The sequence below is a fragment of the Macaca fascicularis genome, chromosome 2 (assembly GCF_037993035.2).
Source record: "Macaca fascicularis isolate 582-1 chromosome 2, T2T-MFA8v1.1".
Taxonomy (NCBI): Eukaryota; Metazoa; Chordata; class Mammalia; order Primates; family Cercopithecidae; genus Macaca; species Macaca fascicularis.
The window spans coordinates 19,872,151-19,889,812 of record NC_088376.1 but is presented as its reverse complement, the minus strand read 5'-3'; the positions used below and the strand labels follow the sequence as shown (position 1 = coordinate 19,889,812).

The 17,662-nt window shown below is 41.4% G+C and overlaps 1 protein-coding gene and 1 long non-coding RNA gene across 8 annotated transcripts in view; both read left to right on the top strand.

Annotated features, from left to right (window-relative positions):
* Positions 1 to 3,741: 3,741 nt before the first annotated feature.
* RBMS3 (RNA binding motif single stranded interacting protein 3) overlaps positions 3,742 to 17,662 on the top strand; it is a 1,486,333-nt gene continuing 1,472,412 nt past the window's right edge. For all 7 annotated transcript variants that reach the window (XM_065539818.1, XM_065539816.1, XM_065539814.1 and 4 more), the window contains exons 1-2: positions 3,742 to 4,093; positions 4,980 to 5,203. In XM_065539818.1, coding sequence (XP_065395890.1) covers positions 3,931 to 4,093; positions 4,980 to 5,203 — 387 coding nt within the window. In that variant the 5' untranslated portion in view covers positions 3,742 to 3,930. The remainder of the gene's footprint in view (positions 4,094 to 4,979; positions 5,204 to 17,662) is intronic.
* The window catches only part of LOC135969606 (uncharacterized), a 183,447-nt gene continuing 171,110 nt past the window's right edge, over positions 5,326 to 17,662 (top strand). Inside the window, exon 1 of the long non-coding RNA XR_010584897.2 lies at positions 5,326 to 5,856. This is a non-coding gene — a long non-coding RNA (uncharacterized lncRNA). The remainder of the gene's footprint in view (positions 5,857 to 17,662) is intronic.

Below are 17,662 nucleotides of genomic sequence, written 5' to 3'. Positions count from 1 at the left end.
CCCTGAAGATGGTTAACCAATCTGACACAGGAATCTTTAATCACTGCAGGCTGGTGCCAGGGTACATCTCATAGCCACTTAAAATTGAATCATTTCACATCAAAGTCCTGCTGGAGAAAGCAGAAGCTGCTGTCATGTTACCAAGAAGGAAAAATGGCTCATCGGAAAATACTGAATACACTAATTTGAATCTATGACAATTGGGATAGTACTCTACCTTTCTAGGTCTCCATTTTTGCAGATTAAGAACTTTTAAAAAAAAAAAAAAAAACTAGCATAGAAGAAACTGCTGCTCCATGGAAACACTGATTTGCATACATAAAAATTCAGTCTGTAGACATCCTTCTCAACCTTGTCTGCACAATTGGAATAACCGGGGGGAACTTTTAAACATTAACATGTTAGATTTCACCCTCAGATATTTTAATTTAATTGATTGTGGGGGAGGAAATCAGTGTTTTTTGAACACTCCCCAGGTGATTCTCACATGCAGTTGCAGAGAATCTTTGATCATAGCAGTGGATCTGAAACTTAAGCATGCATCAAAATCATGCCTTGTGAAAACATGGATTGCTGGATCTCACCTCTAGAGTTTCTGATTTGGTAAATCTGGGATGGACATTAGACTGTGCATTTTCAGCAAATTCCCAGGTGCTACTGCTGCTGGTTTGGGGCTCACACTTGGAGAATCACTCACTGACCTAAAGCACTGTTTCTCAATCTTGGCTATACACTGTAATCACCTGGAGAGGTTTAAAAACTACTTGTGCTTAGATCCCACCCCAAATATTCGGATTTAATTTTTCTAGGGCCTAGTAGTCTGGGCATTGAAGATTTTTAAAAGTTTCCCACATGATTAAAACTTGAGAAACATTAATGGTAATAAAGTAAACCCATTAGGTCTGGGGACTAGAAGCACTGGCTTTACCTGGATGTTTGTTAGAAATTTAGAATCTCAGAGCCAAACCCAGACCTGCTGAATCATAACCTGCATTTTGACAACATTTTCCGGGTGACTTCATATACATTAAAGGTGAGAAGTACTACACTAGATAGCCTTTTAAAGTAACAATTTGTTGATCTGTGTGATTTAAAGAAATTCTTGTAATAATTTTTTATAGTTCCTAAAAATATTGGGGCACATAATTTGGTCCAAACTCACTCCAAATTATTGTAGCTGTATTAGATTGCCACTGCACAGACAAGCACTTGTCAGTCTGTTTGCCTTGCAACCAAAGACATTAGTTATCCCAGCAGAAAGAAACTGTGGACTTTCAAGTCTCAAGTAGAAAGAAGGTCAAGAATAACCAAGTCTTTAAGGAACTAGTTCCACATACTTTCATAAAGTTTATTATTCAAGATTAGGTGCTTTTTAGGTTAATGCCTTTTGACTTTAGAAAACTGTATACTTTTATTGCCAGAGATACAATATAGATAATTTTTTTTTTTTTTTTTTGGAGACCAAGTCTTGCTCTTGTTCCCTAGGCTGGAGTGCAATGGCGCCATCTTGGCTCACTGCAACCTCAGCCTCCGGGGTCCAAGCAATTCTCCTGCCTGGGCCACCCAGCAGCTGGGATTACAGGCGCCTGCCACCACGCGCAGCTGTTTCCATTTTTTTAGTTGAGATGGGGTTTCACCATGTTGGCCAGGCTAGTCTGGAACTCCTGACCTCAGGTGATCCACCCACCTCCGCCTCCCAGAGTGCTAGGATTACAGGCATAAGCCACCATGCCGGCCGATAAATTCTTATTTTATGAAACTTTTCATTATGCATCATTAAGATCCTGGAGGTTGAGAGGTCGTGGGGAATATAATGTCTTTAAAAAAATGTTTCTAAATTGTGTTTTCCTAGTAAGCCTTTCTTGGTAGTATTTCAGGGAAATAATGAGTGCCCATAGATGATTATAATGTAGAAAGACCAACCACGTGATGTGCCAGAGCACTGGCTCTTAAGCTTAAATGTTGTAGGAATCACTTGCTGGATGTAGATTCTGCTTCAGTAGGTCTAGGGTAGGGCCCAAAACCTTGCATTTCTAACAAACTCCCAGATGTTGGGAAGATTCTGGTTCATGGATCATACTCAGTAGCAAGGAGTTAGAGTGACTACTCTGCCAGGACACCTTTTTGTAAAGTCCCATTTCAGTGACTCAAAAAATCAAGAGGTCTGGTATAAATAGGAAGAAGGGTGATGTTGTTGAAAGTGCTGATTTACTAATTTAAATCATTTGGGAAGAGAAAGTCAAAGGTCAAAATTATTCACAGACCTATCATTAATGGAAAGTTAATTGAGAAATGAAGAGTCATTTAAGGCAACTGCAAAATAGTAACACAAATACCTCAGATGACTAGTAGGGCAAAATTTTCAAAATGTTGCAAGCTGTCTGCATGCTTGAAGTAGCAATTTACATGCATAATTAGGTGCAATCAACAGTTTTGAAATGTAATATATTTTCCGAGTCCATATTTACTTGTGACAGATGCTTAAAAAAACTACGTCCCCCAAAAATAGAGGGGCAGAAGGAGAAATATTTGCATTTAACAATGAGAGTCTTTAAAAGGACATGTCTAAATTTAGAACAAATTTAATTGAAGTATTGTATCTTTATTTTGATGTAATCTTCATTTAAGCCTTGAAAGAAGTTCACAAACATATTTTGGAAGTAGCAAGCATGGAAGAATAATAACTTACCAGTCAGCTATTCCTGCTGCTGTCTGAACTGACATATGATTTTTATTGCTACACTGTAGAAAAAAAAAATCTGACACATTCAAACCTTTATTGCACAAAATATTATTGACTTTCTTCCTGTCTTCAGAAGCGGTTTCATTCTCTAAAGAGACCAAATATCTTTTAGGAAATTTAAATAAAGGTAATTTAAATTGGTAGCTTCTTTTTTGTAAATCAAGGTCTTCAGATGAACACTCAGTGTGAACTTGTATCATCTTACTGTTCTCAGTATAACAATGTTAGGTGCTCACTATGCACTAAGACCCTCTGCTAAGCACATTACACATATAATCTAATTTACCATTATAAACCTTCTCTAATGATTGTTGGTTTATTACCAGGTACTGGGGAGGAGCCCACTCTATTTTCAACAATTCCCAATTGAGAAAATGAACTTGAAATCTGATTTTTAGAAAATGTGAAGAAAAAGAGAATGGGTAATTTGGTCCCTAAACTTTTTCTTCTTTTTCAAAAGCTTGTTCACATTGCATTACCCAGATTGGTTGTCTACGCTGATGAAAGTGGAGCAATTAATTTCTGTCATACATGCAGAGTCAGATTAAAAGATAGCAATGAGGAATACAACCTAATGATGTGTTCTTGTGTAACTGCATCTATGGGGCAGTGTGTCTTGATATGTAAAAGTTGTGTTTAAGTTAATGCAAAGCATTCATGGGATGAGCAATGCAATTTTCCAGTTTCATCAAGCAAGTGTGATCTGTGATATATGTTAGGGGAAAAAAAGCCATCCTCTGCTAAGAAACGCATGAATAGTTCATTAATCTGCTGATCCATTTGGGAGCATTATGGAACTCAAAGCCCAGAACAATGGGCTCTATTTAATATTGAACAGGTTCTTGATAACCCGCCATTTCTCTCCAGAGTCGCCTGAAGGTCCCTCCTGGACGTGCAGAGTTGCAGTGGCAGTTCCCGTGAAGTTGTAAGCTACTACCCAGGATCAAGTGGTGTTAAATTGAGAAGTCATCCTGATCACCTGACTAGTGGTGAACCCCGATTTAAGAATTTCCAAGTCTACCCTCGCCATCTCTAAATGTACAGACGCACCGCACTCCCTGCCCTGGGGTCACCACCGAAGCCTCCTGGTGGAGCCCTGCCCTGCTGAGGACGCTCTTCCAGCACAGAACTCACCACCAAAAAGAGACGGCGCCCAGCTGGCGCCCGCCCCGGGCACATTGCAGTAAATGCCTGGCAGCGACTTCTCGCTTCTCCTTCCTCCTACCCCATCGACCCTCTGCTGCCGACCTTTACGCCAAACTCCGGCGCGCCGCGAGACTCGCGTCCTCCCTGTCCCCGAGGGGCCCCACCCCTTCCCGGTTCTAACCTGCGACCTGGCCAGAGGCAAGGGTAGGTCGACTTCCTGCCCGGAATTTGCCGTTGGCTTCTCCTTCTCTACTCCAGTTCTCTAGTGCAGGGCTGTGCGGCGCGGAGCCGCCAGCGGCAGAACAGACCCCGGAGCGGAGCTCTGGGATACACACACGCGCAGCCCGGAGGGACTGACCCCTGAGGCGCGCTCGGCCGGGGGAGGGAGGGGACCAGGGCCAGAGCGGAGGCGAGGGTCACCTGGGGTTGGGGGTGGGCGCACCAGCTCTCCGCACGCTCCTCTCTTTCTAGTCCTCGCCGCCACCACCTCGCACAGGTCGGAGATCCCTCCTTTCCTTGGCTCCTTTGCGTTGGGGAGGGGATAAGGCTGAGGGGTCGGCGCTTGGTCAGCGGGCGGGGACGGTAGATTTCACTTGCACCTGACAGTCCCTATTCTTGCCAGTTTCGCCGGGCAAATCCTGGCGACCAGGTTTGTTCTTCCAGCAACTTTGTTCAGAAGGTTGGTAGGGAGGGGAAACGCCGAGGGGCCCCAAGAGACGCCGGAAAGCGGCTCGGAGCGTGGGCCGGGCTGGAGAGCAAGTCCCCAAGCGGCCCTGAGGCTGGGAGCGCGGCCGGGAGGCGCCGCCGCCGCCGCCGGGATGCGCTCTGCTTAGCGGGACTGCCGGGGGCGCCTGAAGGCCAGCGCTCCAAGGACACGCGGCCACCCGCTCCTCGCGCTCCCCGGCCCAGACGCAGCCAGGGCCGGAGCCGAGCAGGCGAGCGGAGCTGCGGGGAGCGCGGGTGAAGGGTGGCAGGAGGGAGGGCGCGCGGGAGGCGGCCCCTCCTCGGCGAGCCATGCGTGCCACGGGCAGCTGAGGAGCTGCCGGTCGCCGCTGCCAAGTCTCCACTCCGCTTTTGTCTTGCCCTCCAGTGAATGGGAAGATGGAGATGGATGTTGAGGGAGTTTCTCCGCGCCCGGAGCCCATCCCCCGCTCCCAGGGGGCTGGCGGAGCCTGCCAGGCGCCGCCACAGCCGCCCCAGCCCCAGCCGCCGCCGCAGCAGCTGGCTCAGGATGAACTGCCCGGCGAGAGTGCAGGCGCTGAGGACAGCGACGATCCGGAGACGAGACCCAACGGCGAGAAAGGAGAGAGCAAGGTAGGTCCACAGTGTTGGCGCTGTGCTACCTTTTGAACAAAACCAAGGAGTTGCTGTCGTGGCTGTCACTTTAACCCCTCCGCTCCCCAACCCCCTTCCCTCGTTTGTGTGGGGGTGGGGGTGGCAGATGTGAAGAAGGCTTAAGATTTAGGGGAATCCATGGGCGATAGTGACTTTCCGAACTGGAGGGTATGTGTAGAAGTCTGTCCTGGTTTCAGTGTTCAGCGGTGTGTGCAGAGAAAAGTCTTCTGGTACATGCGGTGTGATGCTCTGGGTGAGCACAGCACCTCAGTAAAGCAGTGATGAGACCTTTGCTTGCCCTCGCAGTTTAACTGAGGCTTATTTGGATGATATAGGTCTAGGAGAAACTGTTCTTTAGGAGCTGCCAAGTGGCTTCTGAGACTCCTTGGAGGGTGGTGACATCAACCTAAAGAAAACAATGGGAGCAAAGTTTGGCTCATTTGCAGAATGGAGTGCCCTGCTTAACCCTGCTCTAAGCTGGAGGTCCTCCTCTTGACCTGGCATCCTCCTTCTAGGAGGGTAGAGATCAAGTGCCTGCCAGCAGATGAGCCCTACAAATCTTTTGCAGCCCTGCTGTGTCATTGTAGACCAGGGGATAGCTGCTACTTGCTGTGGAAAGAGGAGTTCTTCAGGTAATTGGATTCTAGTAAGAAATGGCTTGAATGTTATTTTCTGGTGCTGATGCCTCTTCCGCTGAGAAAATTGTAAAGTAGAGGAAATGGCATAGAAAATACTGCCTTGGTAGTATTAGTAGGGTGTGTTTATTACAGCTTTGTCTCTGAGCAGTCTTCCTTCACACACTGGGAGTTTAGTTTTGTGGAAGCTAATGTTGCTTTGTTTTATCTGTATAAAGTGTACACTGTATATTTGTTAATATATTTTGAAACTGGCTGGTAATATTGGGGAAAAGTTGGTTCAACAAATCAGACTATTGGAACCAAATGAGCCAGTCAATCTACTTTCTCACTTCTGCTCACTTGAGGAAGTGTGCAGGAAAATGGGCACTTCTGCTAGTTAGAAAGGAATTGTGTGTCATGAAGTGCCCCTTAATGGAGATTGCCTTGGTTTCTGTTAGAGCTTTCCTAAGATACTAGTGGATTAAATAAATACTGGAAACATGTCGGGATCACATTGAATTGCTGTTCTGTGTTTGGAGACAGGCTCATTTAACAAGTTCAGATTTGCAAATGTTCAGAATTGTTTTGCATTTTGAAACTGAGCTAAGAATCAAAATTGTTGTTTATCTTCCAAAATCAATATTGTTATTTAAATGGAAGTTTACCAAGGAACTAGAATTTGAATACACTCTAGATGCGACCGGGGTGCCTTACAAATGCATACAAGATTTACATTGTGAAAACTATGATGAATTTTAATATTCTGATATCCTCAGCTTTCCAGTCGCTCTTGATTTCATGAATATTTAATTCTGTCATGACTGCATATTTACTACTTTAAATGACTGTCTGCGCTCAGTTTTATGAAATAACCATAACTGAGCATCAATTACCTAATTGAACTTTAAGTCTCTTTTGCAAAATAGGTGTGGAGAATAATTAAAATATACAGCCAGTACTGCCATTTCCATATTGTTGATTCACATGCCCTGAGCATGAGAAATTCCTGCCATCAGCAAAAATCTGTGCTTATTTGTTTCCCTTTGATGCACCATGCAGACTGTCTAACGTTCTACCAGTTGTGAGGAATAAGGAAGGCAATGCACTAGAAATATTACAGCAGGTTAAAAGAGGACTGAAAGCGGGTTGATTACATTTAGTTAATTAGCATGTTCAGATAATTGAGTATTCTGATGATGTGATTTGCTTCGTGTTTGTCTGCGGTTTCTTGAGGTGGAAACAAAATACTACTTTTTTTCTCTCCAGGTGTTTGTCTTAAAAAATTATGTTGCATCCTTCTCTTAACCTAGATATCAGCTGTGTTAACCCTTTGCTTGCCTCTGATACTGTCCTACTGGTTCTTTTGAGTCTGAGGATGGTTGCTGTGTTTCAGACTTTAATAACTGTTCTTGTCTTTGATGGATACTAAGGCAAGTTATAAATTGCCTTTTTCTTAGAAAATTCATATTTCATTAGTAGGAAGTCCTTTGGATGTCTGACCAAATTATTCTATTAAAATATAAATAGAAGACAAACTGGTATAAAGTGAAATGGGGTTGTATCAAGCTGTTTGGGGTGAGGTGGAGGAGTTTATCACAGTATGGTTTTCAAACAGTAATATACAAACATAATGTACCAGATGATTATGTTTTCTTTTCATTAATGAGAACAATAAAATACAAATTTCAAAAACTGAATTATTGACTTTAACTTTACCTTAAGGGTATTATGAATAGGATGTGAGTGGATATACCCCTTGAAAATAAAGTATCAGGGGCTAATGGCATTTTTTTTTTAAGACTCTGGTTTAGGGCCATGATTTATTCTCATATGAATTTGTCTCAGTTGTCTTATTGGAAAAGAAATCAGAGCTTAGCACCAGATCAGCTTGTCTCCTAAATTTCAGGTTCGTGGTCATATGTCCTCAGAAAGTCTATGAAATAGGAAGCGAGGTTAGAAAACTGGATCAGTCAAGGGATTTTTTACGCCTGAGTTTCATGATGTGACTGGTGCTTTCTGTCCTAGAATAATGTTTCCTGATTCCTCTCTAGCAAATACTCTTCAAAGAAATATTAAAGCAGCTGCATATTATATTGCTTTGATTCCATGAATTGGGGAGGAAACAGACCTGAAATAGACCATCTATTCTTCCTCTGTGCTTTAAGGCAGGTTTATATTAAACCCTTACAAAAAGCAGCCTCTTCTCTTTGCAATGACATCCAAAGATAATATTGTAATCACCTTTGGTGACCTAGTGAGATATTTCCTTCTGGTCTTAGCAAAGAAGATTAAATGATCATGGTCCTTAAGTAAGAGACCTTCAAATTCTTGAAAGTGCTCTTGATTCTGGGTTTGATCATCCTCAGAACTTTCTTAGAAAGTTTTTTGCAGGCTCTAAATATTTCATCCTTTCATTGCTTTTTAAAATTCTTCTGAAATGCTTTGGTTATACCAAATAACTCTTGGATGGGTGTTTCTGAAACTTTCTTTGGAAAAGTTAAAGAAAAGTTTCTTGTGTCGAGGACCTGCACTCCAGTGCCTTATTCCCTCTGTATTATGAAGTTACTTATGCAAATGTGGAAATTCTTCCCCTGATCTGATCCTAGATGCTAAATAAAAATGATTCTTAGCTTCCTTCAGGTTCATCTCATTCATGAATATATGAATGGTGCTTTCTGTCCTCCCTTTTGCTTCCTTCCTCACACCCTACACCAGCTTCACCTCCCCTCTGCCAATACTATTTACTACAGTGTTTTATATAGAAGATATGTTTATGGCTCAGATGTAAAGCATTGTGATCAAACTCTCTTTTTTGCTCAGCTCTGATTAAATCCTTGGTTTGCAAGATGTGTTATTCCCATGGCTTTGGATTAGAGGAACTCTGTACTGTTGCTACCAATGATACATCATTGATGAAAATGACTCAATTCTCACTTCAACTGCATTCCATCAGTATCGCTGTTCTAACAGTCATTCTTTAGGAGCATACTGTAGGGACTCTTATCAAGAATGTCATTACATTTTTGAAAGCCTTTTATTTTGGAAATAAATTTACATTTATAGAAGAGATGCAAAGATATATCCTTTGCCCAGTCTCCTCTAATATTAACATCCTACGTAATCAAGGTATGTATATTACAATAAAGAGATGAACATTTGTACGAAACTACTAGTTAACTTGTGTAGTAAAACTTTTTTTGGGTGAATGTATAACATATAGTTGCTTTCCATTCTATTCTTTCAGTCTTTAAGGTGGTCTTTATACCTGAAAGGCTCTGTGAGAGGGTATTTAAGAGTCAAATTTAAGTTCTGTGTGACTATGTCTCCCTTTTATCTGTTGAGTAGGAGCAGCTTGCAAAGTACAAATTTGGAGGTCCCTGAAGTTCTGCATCAACTGCAGTGAGCCCTGGGGGAGTTACAGCTTTGGCAAAGCTCTTGAGTGCTGTTAACTTGTGAGGAATAATGGTCTTCCTTTTTTGTTTTAACGTGAAAAACATTCCTGCTCCAGGTAAGACAGGGTTTGTCAGTACACAGAGGACAGCAAAGTCTCAAGTGGCAGGCAGAGGATAAAAGGAAATGGATAAATTCAAGGTAGTTCACTTTGATGCCTAACCCCTTGGGTGATCATTTCTGGCATGAAATCTAATGAAAGCCTTTTTGGTTTTACATTGTATATTAGCCAGGTGAACTCTGACTTCCGGCACAGAAGCCGAAACGTTTCCACAATAGGTAGGATGTCAATGTGATTAAAACTGTTGACTGTGAAATAAAAAAGACCCCAGTTTGATCCTGGCTTTGTCTTTTATTAGCTCTTGACCTTAGACAAGGTCTTAACCTTTCCAAAGCTTAACCTTTTTATCTGTCAAATAGGAATAATTATAGTGCTAACCATCTATGGTTATTATATGGCTCAAATGAGATAAAATATATAGAGTTTTTGATTCAGTGCTTCACAGGTAATGACTGCTCAATAATAGTGAATAAATTGTATGAGTTGGGGCTTCAAGTCTCCCTCAATTTTTCAGTTTACCAGAGGGTTCTGGGACTGGAAATGACACAGACATACTTTTCTACAGTCAAACCAAGTTGGTGCTCATCCACCTGGTTTTGCCCTGTGATCCTTAAGATGTTCTCAGGTCCTGGTGGGCAGAAGGTTAGAAAATAGTTATCCTGACTTGTCAATAGTCTGCTCTTTTCTCATCAGGAAGGCCAAGGAAGAGCTGGATGAAAAGTCCCTATATCCTACCCCAGGCTCCAGAAATATGCCTAAGACCCTAGTAAAGCAAATGGATTGCTCTGCTTTTGCACATTATCCTTATGGCTTTTCAGGAAGATTAGGTGGCAAATCTTAAGACTTAAAAAATGATTGAGATAAAAAGTTGTATCTGTTAGGGCTCTTTGGTTTCAGGAAACAGAAACTGACTTTACTTTGAGCAAAATATTATACTGTAAAATTTTAAGGTAATTACAGAAATCAAAGGGAAAATGACAAAGCTAGTTTTGGGGAAATGCTGACACAAGAGTTGCTCAGATTTAAGTAGTAGAAAGTACTGAAAGGTTTCTTAAGGGCACTGACATAAGAAAAATAAATCCCAGCCATTCTTCGCCTTTATGCTACTCTGCTCAAGACCTGGATTTTATGGGAAGGTTATCTAACTGGCCTCTCCTGCTTCAGATAGCTGCTTCTTGGCCAGGGTAAGGTGGGGATCCTCAATGTAGTGTCCTTCAAATTGTATCTTTTGGACGGGGTATAATTCCTGGGGGGAAAAAAAAATCATGGTGCTGTTATCAGACCAAAGACAATAGATATTAGTTGCCAAAATAACCATTATCATTCTTTTCCTAGATAGAGAGAGGCAGAGAGAAAGAGTGAGAAAGAGAATGAGAAAAAAGGAGAAGGAGAAATAGACACATATTTAGACAAGAATCTGGAACATTTTGTAGCATTGTATTCCTACCATTTTAAAAGAAAGAATAGAGAGGAAAGTATGGAATCTATCACGTACTTATGTACAGGAAGAAGGGCAGATAACTTGATCCTTATTTATTTATTTATTTATTTAGACAGAGCCTCACTCTGTTGCCTAGGCTGGAGTGCAGTGGCACGATCTCGGCTCACTGCAACCTCCGCCTCCTGGGTTCACGCCATTCTCCTGCCTCAGTCTCTTGAGTAGCTGGGATTACAGGCACGCGCCACCACCCCTGGCTAATTTTTGTAGTTTTAGTAGAGACGAGGTTTCACCATGTTGGTCAGGCTGGTCTCAAACTCCTGACCTTGTGATCCGTCCAGCTCGGCCTCCTAAAGTGTTGGGATTACAGGCGTGAACCACTGCACCTGGCTGATCCGTATTTCTATATGCAAAATAAGACTCCTAGAATTAGAAAACTGGATTGGAATGCATATCCCACTGGGTCTCATCTACCTAATCTCCCTTCTTTATTTTTACATGGGAAAAAATTGAGGTCCCGTAAGTGTTTTGCCCAAAGGCAGAGCTGGCACTTGAATACCTTTTAACCTGGAACATGCATCCAGGTGACATAAGTCAAAGTCCCTCCTCTTCTTAGGAAACTCTAATCTTCTCTAAGTTCTTATATGGTGACATGAAACATTTGGAGTCTTCTTTAGAATTTCAGAATTCTTAGTTTCTCAACTTAGAAAATGAGATCAGCAGCACACATCTCCTGAACAGATAATCTGACAATGGGTGCAACTGGGCCCTGATGTTTTAAAATACAGACCTTTCATCGTACTCCTGTCCTTTAGAATAAAATATATTAATAATTTTTGTCTGCCTGTAAATTAAAGCAAATTGATTGATTGCTCAAATTGCTAAAGCTTTTTCTTTGACCTTTGAATTTACATGTCCAAATGTTTCTGTCCTCACATTTTGACCTTGTACCTACTGGGGAAGTCCTGTAGGTGGTGGAATCATGGACAATGTTAGTTTCTGATTTTTGGGTGGCAAGTGTTGGAAGTAAGCCGTTCATTCCCGGGCACACATCCTTCTGGCACCTACCATGCGTGGCACGTAGGAGGTGCTCAATAAATAGTGGTTATGTTGAATTCTGCATTGATGCAGTCAGTCAACGTGTATTAGCTGGAACTGCAAAGTTAAAGAAGTTAAAACTCCTCCACAGTTCAGTGGAGGAGACACGCTTATACACAGATCATAATGCTATAAGAGGGTGAGGGCCATGAAAGAGATGAGAGTAAGAGGTACTGCAGAGAGGGGCTCAGCTGCCCTCCCTGAATGGAGGCTGCATGGAAAGGAGCCATTTCACCAGGTTTAAGAGGAGTAGGAGATGCAGAGCAAGAGCTTTCCAGATAGAGGGAATGAGTCAGTATTTGGAATGGCTGGGAAAGATTCAGAAGTTTGTCATAGGATTGAGTAGAGGTAATAGCTGGAGGTATATTTGTCATGAAGGCCTTGTAATGCCATGCCAGGAAGCGTGGACTTTATCTTACAAATAGGTTGAGAGTAAAACTTTGAGGCTGTCATAGCAGTCTAACACTGGCCAGCAGGGCTTTCCAGACTGGGGAATTCCCTACATCAGTAAATTTAAAAGAAAATGTAGAGACAAAAATAGAATTAACTCCTGTTTATGACAAGAGAGGATATTACATCATTTCATACATGAAGTGCATTTAAGCACCAAAAATGATAAATAAAATTTATGTCAGGATAGAGTAGCCTTTCTTGAGAAAGAATAGGTAGCAGCCTTAACCCTTTCCCAACCCATCTCTCTCATGTGCATCCTGCCTTATCCCATCATAGCCCATCACACCCCACTGTCCTCATTGTCCTCACTTCTCTGTAGACCTCTGTGTACTTCCTTATGGACAGGGAGCTGGAGGCACCTGTGTCAAGCCTGAGATTGGGCTGAGGAATTTTTGCTGAGTTTATCTTTTTTTTTCTCATAGGCACAGCCATGGCAGAGTTACTGTCAGTGGTAAGATGGATTCATGCTCTTAGACTAGCCTATTGTTTTTACCTCTAAAAAGTAATTAAAAATAAAATATTCCTGAGCTCACTCAAAAACGTAACTGGAGGCAGCAGAAGGAGTAGTGATTCTGGTAGCATATTCTTAAAAATTGAGGCCATTTAACATGTTTTGTAAGATAAAGTATTGACCTGTCTAACAAACATTCCAATGAATAGCCAAACGAAATGAGACTGTGGGACACATAGACCACTGATCAGCGCGTGGCTCCTTTATTTCCTGAGATGCTCCGCAAATAATCAGAGGCACAGGTCACGATTCATTTGCAAGAACTAGTGGCTGGCTCTGCGCTGTCCATCTGTCCCATGCTTCCTCCTATATGCTTTTCCCAGACTTACATCCCCCTTCCCACATTAGACTTCCTTGTTCTGTACAATGTTTTATTTTAATTTTTATTTATTTTTGTTATACTTTAAGACCCAGTAATCCCATTACTGGGTATATACCCAAAACATTATAAATCATTCTACTATAAAGACACATGCACATGTATGTTTATTATGGCACTGTTCACAATAGCAAGTACTTGGAACCAACCCAAATGCCCATCAATGATAGACTAGATAAAGAAAATATGGCACATATCCACCATGGAATACAATCTGTTTTTTAAGTAACATTAATTTCCGTATAATTTACAGACAGTAAATCTCACCCTTTTTAAATCTGTAGTTTGGGTTTTGACAAATGTGTACACTTCTGTAACCACCACAGTTAGGATGTAGGATGTTTTCATCATCCTCAAAGAGTCTCTTGCATTCCTTGCTACATAATTCCCTCACCTTTTCCCAGTCTTTTCCAAAATTTTCTGTAAATTGAATCAGGTAGTATATATCCTTTTGTATCCGGCTTCCTTTGCTTAACAAAATTTATTTGATATCCACCCATTTTGTTGTATGTATCAGTAGTTCATTTTTCTTACTCAGTAATATTTCACTGTAAGGATGTATACCACATATTGCTTTTCTGATGATGTACATTTGGGTTGCTCACACATTTTTGGCTTTTATGAATAAAGCTGCTATAAGCTTTGTTTTGTGAGTGTGAGGACATTTTCATTTCTCTTGGATGAATTTCTAGGGATGAGATTGTTGGGTCATATAAATGTGTGTTTAACTTTATAAGAAGTTGCCAATCTATTGTTAAAAGTAGCTCAATGGTTTCACATTTCTATCAGTTCCGGTCCCTGAGAGTTCCAGTTCCTCCACATCATGTGAACACTTGGCATTGGCAGTATTTTTAATTTTAGCTATTCAGGTAGATGTACAATGATATCTCATTGTGGCTTTAATTTGTATTTCCCTATTAAATAATGATATTGAGCATCTTTTTACGTGCTTAATTGCTATCTCTATGTTTCTTTGGTAAAAAGTCTGTTCAAATCTTTGCCCTGTCTTAGAAAAAATTGGGTCGTTTATATTCTTTATTGATACAATCTATTATTTTCACCTAGATTTAGGTTTCAGAAACCCTAGTGGAAGTTTGAGGAGATTACAAGGTGAGGGACAGTTCAAGCTTGCCTTGTTAGGGTTGTTGGTGAACTAGCATTTATTGGGCATTTATCATGTGCCAGTCACAGAGCAAGGTAGATTCACATCAGGTGGTCTCATCTTATGCTTTACAGTAATCCTGAGACATACCTATTATTAACCCTGAGGTCACACAGCTAGTAGATGTCAGAGAAGGAATTAAATTTAAGTCTTCCTGATACACTCTTTCCACTTCCTCAGGTGTGACTCCAAGGCTTGTTCTCCACAACTGACTGGTTAGTTTCCCAGCCAAATCCCTTGCACTGCTCTGGGTGTTTTAAAAGCAGCCCTCAGGTGAAATAACACTGCTGGCACTGACATGCAAATTGGAACATTGAGCTTAAGGCAAAGAGAAGGCTCCCAGTTTTATTTAAGTCCTGAAGAAAAAATCCTATCCATTTCAGAAGATAGAAAAGTGAGAGTTCTCCAGAGAAGTGGAAGATCTGAAGTGTTCATTTACATGTCAGCACCCAGGGATGTGCATCTCTCAGCTGAATTGCACTGCTGTGTTACCCACGGGCCTAGGTTTGGGGTCATTCCTGGGAATTGGACCCCATTTTCAACCCCAGTTGTGTTTCTGCAGGCTGTAAGGACCTTGGGCAAACCATATGAACACTCTGGTCTTGATTTTCTTATCAATAAAGATGATGGATAAGGTCTTCTTACTATACCTGAAGTTACAGGATTGAATTACGAGCAGGGTTACTAACTCATCTTAGTTTAACACTGAAAGTTCTCCATCTCAGGTAAACTAGGAAAGTTAGTCACCCTACTTATAGGATGCATGTAAAACATCTGTGCTTTTATAGACTCTCAGAATATGAGAGCTGTCATTGTTGAATGTGCTTTGGGGCATTCGATCTGTGAGTCTGAAAATGACTCATTGTATTTCAGAACTAATGAGGCCCTATGAATGATTCCAGGTTCTTCAAATTGACTTTAAAAATAGTTCAAAGCAAGACTCTGGATTTGAATTGGAGGAACAATATTGCCTTTCTGAATAAGTGGCCTTAGAACTTTCTGATGCAGCTCCCCAAAGCCTCTAACCACAATGTAAATGTGTTTTAGGATGCTAGCTGTGTTTTAGAATGCCAGTCTCCCTGGCTGGAGAAGGGAAAGCTCTCTGAAAGAGTGCTTTCACTGGCAGAACAAAAATCAGCTCAATAATTTTTTTTTTAAAGTTGCATGGTTGGTAGAGTTTGTATCATTAAAAATCTGACTCCGTATTTCCCATGGGAACCCTCATTTGGGAAAAAACTGCTCTTGTAGGAAAGAATCTGGGACTTGGATGGTACGACATTGAATCCTGGATCTGCCCTTTCTAACAGTGAACTCTTGGACAAGTCACATTTTCTTTGAGTCTCAGTATCCTTTACTGTTCAGGAACTGTCTAGACCCAAAACTCAAATTCAATAGTGCATGAGCAAAGCCTATGATAATTTCTTGCCTGAATCTGAATATATATCTGTCCGTCACTTTAGTTTTGTTGGATAAATGAGTCCCACGTGCATTCAAGGTTTTCTATTATTCTATTTAAGGAAGTGAACAAAAGAACATCAGAGTTAAAGGAGCTGGGGGATAGGTGCATAGGATCGTGTGGTCTTTCCTGAGAAGGATACCCTCAGATGATACTGCATGGGTTCGTGTGCCCGGGAGGTCTAAGGGGTTGGATTTGAGTGGCAGGACACCACCAGGGGCTTCTTCAACTGACCCTGAAAACCTGCTCTCCTGCCTATCTTGCTTGCTCTTTGGATGAAAGTAATAATAACCTTTTAAAAATATATATATATTTTGGAGATTTTTGAGCTCACAATGTCCTACCCCAAGCCTTTGCTCAAGTCATTCCCTTTGCCTAGAATGCTCTTCCTTCCCTCCCTGTCACTTTATGTCACCCAGTTAATTCCTACTCAGCCTTCAAAATTCAGTTCAATACCTCAAGGAAGCTTTCCCTGATTTGAACCTTTCCCTGCATACCTTATAAGTCAGGTTCCTCAGATAGAGGGGAATAACACACGCTGGGGCCTGTTGGAGGTTGGAGGGTGGGAGAAGGAAGAAGATCAGGAAAAATAACTAATGGGTACTAGGCTTAATATCTAGGTGGTGCAATAATCTGTACAACAAACCCCCATGATACAAGTTTACCTGCACATGTACCCCGAACTTAAATTAGAAAAAAAAAGTAAAGTCCCTGTTGATGTGATATCACACATTCTTAGTTGCGAAATCTGTCTAATATATGTCATGAGGATAGGGACAGATCTGTCTTTCCAGGCAATTTCTCCAATCCTAATGTAGCAGCAATCATATCAGGGTACCTATTTGGTAATATTTTATCTAAGACTTACTTCCTCGGACAGGATGGTCAATGTTCTTATGCAGCCCATATTTTAGAGGGGGAGAGAGAGAGATACTAAACAAGTAAACAACTAAATAAACATTACAGATAATAAACAACCAAAAAAGAAAAATACTTGACACCAGTGACCCCTTAACTGTAGGCATATATTCAGACCCCCTGTCTAACCATATTTATTCAAGGCAGCAAACACATAACCATAATCCAGCCTGTTCTCTGGAATGGCCATGTATCTTAGAGCCTCAGAACCTGTCCTTGTTTACTTCTTTCTACGTTGTTTGCAGGGTTTAAGTTGTGCTCACCATATTGACATTAGGAAATATGCAGGAAATGTGCCACCAGCTCCCTTTCCTGGGTTCATGTTAGTCATTGCAAACCAATCACAGCACTCTTTCCTATTGAGTTCAGCCTTCGCCTTGGAAGCAGGCATTCCTTAGCAATCAGTTGGAGGTCGTGTACAAGATGAAACTCTGGTGCTGTCCTTGCTAGGCTTACAGCTTTCTTAGTAATGCCTTCTCCCTTGCTTAGACCAGACACTCAGTCTTCATTGCTCCCCTCCTCAATTTCTAAACCTGAATTATTCAATATAATGGTCAATTGACACATGTGGCTATTTACATTTAAACATGATTACAGTTAAATTAAAAATTCAGTCACTCATTTGCACAGCTCCACTTCAAATGCTTAAAAGTCATAAGTCAAATGACTACCATGTTGCACAGTGCAGATATAGAGTGTATCTATTATTGCAGAGAGTTTTATAGGACAGGGATGTTATGGAGTAGGACTTTACCTCTCCTAGCCTGCCTCAGCTGTTGTTCTGAGAAGCTGTGAAGCAAGTCCTTTGACAAGGACGGAGATTTTACAACTTCCCTGGGTTTGCTTTACGTTCTTGGTGACTTACAAATTGTTTTAGAATTACCAATATTGTTGT